The sequence below is a fragment of the Terrapene carolina genome, unplaced genomic scaffold, assembly GCF_002925995.2.
Source record: "Terrapene carolina triunguis isolate 2854851 unplaced genomic scaffold, T_m_triunguis-2.0 Scaffold517, whole genome shotgun sequence".
Lineage (NCBI taxonomy): Eukaryota > Metazoa > Chordata > Testudines > Emydidae > Terrapene > Terrapene triunguis.
This window is the reverse complement of record NW_020664868.1, coordinates 3072642-3078353: the sequence shown is the minus strand read 5'-3', so window position 1 is coordinate 3078353 and position 5712 is coordinate 3072642. Positions and strand designations below refer to the sequence as shown.

The following is a 5712-nucleotide window of genomic DNA, read 5'->3' as shown; positions in this document are numbered from 1 at the left end:
GGATCGGTCCATCAAAGTGTGGGTGGAGAAGCCTATAGGAGATACTCTCCCCTCTCAATGGGTGCTGGTCCTTCTGCTTTGCTGCAGGGAGCAGGGTGGGTGACTCAACAGAGGGTGCTCTGCCTTTGTCTTCAGTGTTGACCCACTGTGGGAGCTGCGCTGCAGGGCTTCAGTAGGGGGCGCTCTCCCCTTGCAGTCAGGGCTGACCCCAATGCGGTGCTAGGAGGCGCTGCGCTGCAGGGCTTCAGTAGGGGGTGCTCTCCCCCTGCAGTCAGCGCTAACCCCAAAGTGTCACTAGGGGGCGCTGTGCTACTTGACTTGGCGTCTTTCGGATCAAATGCAAAACTGAAACCCGAAATCCTCCCGGTGATTCTGCCACGCTCTTTGCAATATAGTGGTGTTAGCCCATTTAGCCAGGGCACTGTGGTTAACTGCAGCCTACTTCCTTCCAGTCTCCCATGCCGTGTCAATTATATACAGGGTTTTTCTTTACTTTCTATCCTAAACTGATGTACCGTGTTGCCGTTGAACGCTGCTGCGCCCCACCCCAGAGGAGGCTGCATTCATAGATTCATAGATTCTAGGACTGGAAGGGACCTCGAGAGGTCATCGAGTCCAGTCCCCTGCCCTCATGGCAAGACCAAATACTGTCTAGACCATCCCTGATAGACATTTATCTAACCTACTCTTAAATATCTCCAGAGATGGAGATTCCACAACCTCCCTAGGCAATTTATTCCAGTGATTAACCACCCTGACAGTTAGGAACTTTTTCCTAATGTCCAACCTAAACCTCCCTTGCTGCAGTTTAAGCCCATTGCTTCTTGTTCTATCCTTAGAGGCTAAGGTGAACAAGTTTTCTCCCTCCTCCTTATGACACCCTTTTAGATACCTGAAAACTGCTATCATGTCCCCTCTCAGTCTTCTCCTTTTCAAACTAAACAAACCCAATTCTTTCAGCCTTCCTTCATAGGTCATGTTCTCAAGACCTTTAATCATTCTTGTTGCTCTTCTGTGGACCCTCTCCAGTTTCTCCACATCTTTCTTGAAATGCGGTGCCCAGAACTGGACACAATACTCCAGTTGAGGCCTAACCAGTGCAGAGTAGAGCGGAAGAATGACTTCGCGTGTCTTGCTCACAACACACCTGTTAATACATCCCAGAAGCACGTTTGCTTTTTTTGCAACAGCATCACACTGTTGACTCATATTTAGCTTGTGGTCCACTATAACCCCTTGTAGCACTGATGAGCGATCCCTGCACAAATATGGAAGGAGGGTTGTTTACATGGTTATGGCGGAAGTCACCAGGTGGCGCTGTGACAATCTTATCAATTCTTTCTCTTAGCCTGTGAGCAGGGTTCAGTCTTGGAAGCCATGTTGGGCTCTTTTTCGTGCTGCTGTTTCTCTTTGGAGGAGCCGTTGCAAGCAGCAGGAGATAGCTCAGAGTTGTGAGTTCAATGCTTGAGGGGGCCACTTAGGGATCTGGGGCAAAATCAGTACTTGGTCCTGCTAGTGAAGGCAGAGGGCTGGACTCGATGACCTTTCAGGGTTCCTTCCAGTTCTATGAGATAGGGATATCTCCATATATTATTTCACTGAGCCGCTGCTTCAGTCTCCGCAACTCAACTCCCGAGTCTTTGGGCAGAATTGCTCCCTGGGAACCAGCCATTGGTATTTGGCCAGAAAGAGGGCAGGGGTCAGATGGGAGAGGAAAAAAAAGGTGGTACTCTTCCAAGCTCCGCCCACTAAATACGCCCCGCCCATGTGTGTCGCCAAAAGGAGATGCTGCCCACAGCAGATCGTGCTGACGTTCATAAAGGGGGCCGTGGTGCCGCTTGGTTATCTCGGCTCCTTACGCTGTGCTGCCCTTCGGTGGGGTTTGTCCCTGGGCTCTGCTAGACTCCTGGGCTCAGTGTGACAGAGAAGGCAATTTCCTGCAATCTCCTGGCCCAACCTGATTGAATTAAGCGTCAGTATCCTAAGGGTTGTCTACCTTTGCAATGCTACCGTGGTAAACCAGCTCAGCTACGCTGCTGGAGCGCGCCGGTGTAGACGCTACCCGTGCCGATGGGAGGGGTCCTCCTGTCACTGAGGTTAATCCATTTCCTCGGGAGGCGGAGCTGGCATTACTCCGTCAGCGTCACATCGGCGGAGGACACATTTCAGTGGAGACACATGTGCCGCTAAGGCATAGCTGTGTAGTGTAGACCAGGCCTAAGGCAACAGCTCACTTGCGCCCTGAGGAGACATCTGTTGTCGGCTGATCAGCTGTTACAGAGGGGACGAGATCCAACGCCCAAACTGGACCGGCGAGTGACTCAGATTCACGGCGGGGCTGGTTCTGAGCGAGAGCCGTTGTGAACTTGTGGCCACAAAAAAAAACGCTGGGTGGGATTACAAAGACTGATCACCGGCCAGAGCCCTTGTTAGAGCCCAGGCGATTGCCCGATCCTTGCCCTCTGCCAGGTCACTGGAGGAGCATCCGCGCCCAAGCAGAAGGTGTTGCAGGAGATACTTTGTACTTTGGGTCTCTCTGCCGCAGTCACAGCTATTGCAGCCAGTGATGTAGCCTCACTTGATCAGCGCGTCTCTGGACTGGCCAGCTCCAGCGCGGAGTCGATTAATAGCCCAGGGCTGTTCTGGGGGAGAGGCTCAGCTGGTGGGAGCCGGAGCGCGCAGGTGACAGGTTCGCTGGTGTTTGTCTGACTGGGTGACGGTGTTAGGGCTTTAACGGTGGCCAAAAAACTTTGTTGGGACTTTCAGCATCCGGGTTATGTCTTGGGTCCGCGCGTCGCCTTGTGCGCTCGAGTCTACTAGCAACTTCCCGGCGTATCTCAGGAGGAGCAATATGGCTGAGGCAGGCCGATTTGCTGGGGATCAGGCTGCCTGGACGTATCCCGCTGAGATGCACGACTCCGCCCCAGAGAGGCGATGGCTGAGGAACTGGGAATCTGAGGGGGGAACCGACGCCGCCTTCCTGATTGCGGAGGAGAAACAAAAACTCTTACAGCTGCTCCCAAACCCCACCCGGCACATTGGGCATTTCCATGCCCTGCTCTGGCCTGGCCTCACATGAAATCGTTAACACAGCAGACGTTTAAACAGGCTCACTCTTTCCTGAGATGAGGGGGGCGGTTCACACCTCTCCGAGCAATTACTTCTGACTCTGCCTGGGGAGGTGTTTTCTGGGCAGCCGGAAACGCTAGCTGGTATGTAAATGAAAGCTGAGATTCTGGAGAGCAGGAGAGTCGGTTCAGAGAGGGGCAGGTCTGGCATGCGGGCACATACTGGGTGTAGCTGAGCCCTGGCGGACGGGGGGCCTGCATGCTGTTTGCAACCACCTCTGTCCAGGGACTGGTGTAAATGAAACAAGCTGTGCTCAGAGAACACCCAGATGCTTCATCGCTCCCGGCTCTGCCACTGGCCTGCTGGGTGACTTTTTGCACGTCCCTGCCCCGCTCTGTGCCTCAGTTTCCCCTCCCACTTCTGACTATGCAGGCAAGAGCTAACTGGTGTCCGTGCAGCACCCAGCACAAGGGGGCCTTGGTCTGTGTTGGGACCTCTAGGTGCTACTGTCATACAGGCTCGGCGTGGCGTGGTCTCGATTTTGGACGGGGAGTCAGGTGCTACCGTAGTGCACCTAATAAAGGGGTAGATTCCCCTTTTTAAAGACCTTCCTTCTCTTTCCAGCTTTCACTTTCTTTGACCCGAATGACCCGGCTTGCCAAGAAATCCTCTACGACCCCAAGACCACGGTCCCGGAGCTGTTTGCCATCATCCGCCAGTGGGTGCCCCAGGTGCAACATAAGATTGATGTCATAGGCAGCGAGGTGAGTGAGGGGAGCCGACGCGCCTTGCACAGTGCCTGTGTCTGCGCAGCCTGGCGCTGGGGAGAGGCGCCGGGTCGCCTGCCCTGGGGACACGGGACACGCCGGGGCGGGGGCTGCAGCTGGGTGGAACTGGCACATCCTGATCAGAGAAGGGCCTGATTCCACCAGGGGGTCTGAGATCGGTGCCACAGCGGGTCAGAAAACAGTCCACAGGAAATTCCGAGGCAGAGTCTAGTGGGTAGAGCTGGGCGGGGGCTGGGCGTCAGGACTCCTGGGTTCTGTTCCCAGCTCTGGGAGGGGAGGGGAGTTGAGCGGGTTAGAGCAGAGAGGGGCTGGCAGTCAGGACTCCTGGGTTCTATCTTCAGCACTGCCACTAAGTCGCTGTGTGACCCTAGGCAAGTCCCTTCCCCGCTTTGTGCCTCAGTTTCCCCCCCTTCTGCCAAAGGGGCAGTGCCTGCCTTCGAGATCCCCGGGGCAGAGGTGCACCATGTTGCTGCTGTTAGAAACCTCCCATCAGGCCTCCCTTGCTCGTCTCTTGTACCCCCCAAGTCCCCATCACCAGGGACCTTTCCACTCCATGCTGGGTGCTGTTCTGACCTGGAAATTAACCGGAGACGCAGCGGGATGGCAGGTGGGGGTGGGGAACGCGGCTTGACCAGCTCTGACCAACCCCACCCCCTGCTCTCCCTTTCCTCTCCCCCTCTTCTCCTCCCCCCAACCCTCTCTCCCCCTGCCCTCCTCCCCTCTCTCCCCCCCAGATCCTGAAGCGCGGTTGCCACGTGAACGACCGGGATGGCTTGACCGACATGACGCTGCTTCATTACGCCTGCAAAGCCGGGGCGCACGGTGTTGGTGAGCCGGCGGGGCGGGGTGCGGGGAGGGGGACGGGCTGCACGGTGGGCTGGGAAGGGGTAGGCTCCCTTTTTGAGGGTCGCCCTCTATCTCAGCTGAGGCGCGAATGGCTGAATCCCCTGGTTGGGGGGCGGGGAGCTGCTGTCCTGGAGCAATTGGGACAATCTGGGGGGCTCACACTCCCCCATGCAGGCTCTGCCACCATGCCATGGGCCAACCCCGCACTTGAAGGGGGGCGGCAGGCGGCCCCCCCATCCCCTTGAGGCAGGGACAGCATCGGGGGACCTATTCCTTCCCCCGTGGAGCAGGATCGGGGCCATTTTTCTCCTGCACAGAGGTGTGTGGGGGGGTCCCTCAGTGCTCACCTCAGCTGCTGGGCCGCCTCTGCTTGGTGGCGGGGGGTGGGGCCTGCTGTACTCTCCCCAATCTGCCCCACACAAAGCTCCCTGCTCGGGTAGGGTTGGCTGGACCCCCTGGAGCTGGGAGTTTAAAAACCCACTGAGACACCTCGGGCAAATCCCCACATTCAGAGTGATGGGCTCAGGCTCTCGCCAGACCCAGGCAGCGTCAATTACACCCGGGACAGCTCCCCATGCTCAGAGCGATGGGCTCAGGCTCTCGCCAGACCCAGGCTGCGTCAGTTACACCCGGGACAGCTCCCCATGCTCAGAGCGATGGGCTCAGGCTCTCGGCAGACCCAGGCAGCGTCAGTTACACTCGGGACAGCTCCCCATGCTCAGAGCGATGAGCTCAGTCTCTCACCAGACCCAGGCAGCGTCAGTCACACCCGGGGCAGCTCCCCATGCTCAGAGCGATGGGCTCAGGCTCTCGGCAGACCCAGGCAGCGTCAGTTACACCTGGGACAGCTCCTCATGCTCAGAGCAATGGGCTCAGGCTCTCGGCAGACTCAGGCAGGCATTAGTCACATCCATTCCTGTATTTCGGGCTTTTCCCCCTATTCGCCGTGGCTGGAGAGCTGCTTCCTTTCCAATGCAAGCCAAGCTCCTCCTGGGGTCCCGTGACTCAG

At 57.1% G+C, this 5712-nt stretch overlaps 1 protein-coding gene across 1 annotated transcript in view; it reads left to right on the top strand.

Annotated features, from left to right (window-relative positions):
- The first annotated feature begins 1765 nt into the window (after window positions 1–1765).
- Window positions 1766–5712, top strand: part of CLIP3 (CAP-Gly domain containing linker protein 3) — an 8505-nt gene continuing 4558 nt past the window's right edge. The window contains exons 1-3 of the mRNA XM_029913207.1: window positions 1766–1880; window positions 3694–3833; window positions 4592–4685. Of these exons, the coding sequence (XP_029769067.1) occupies window positions 1766–1880; window positions 3694–3833; window positions 4592–4685 (349 nt within the window). The remainder of the gene's footprint in view (window positions 1881–3693; window positions 3834–4591; window positions 4686–5712) is intronic.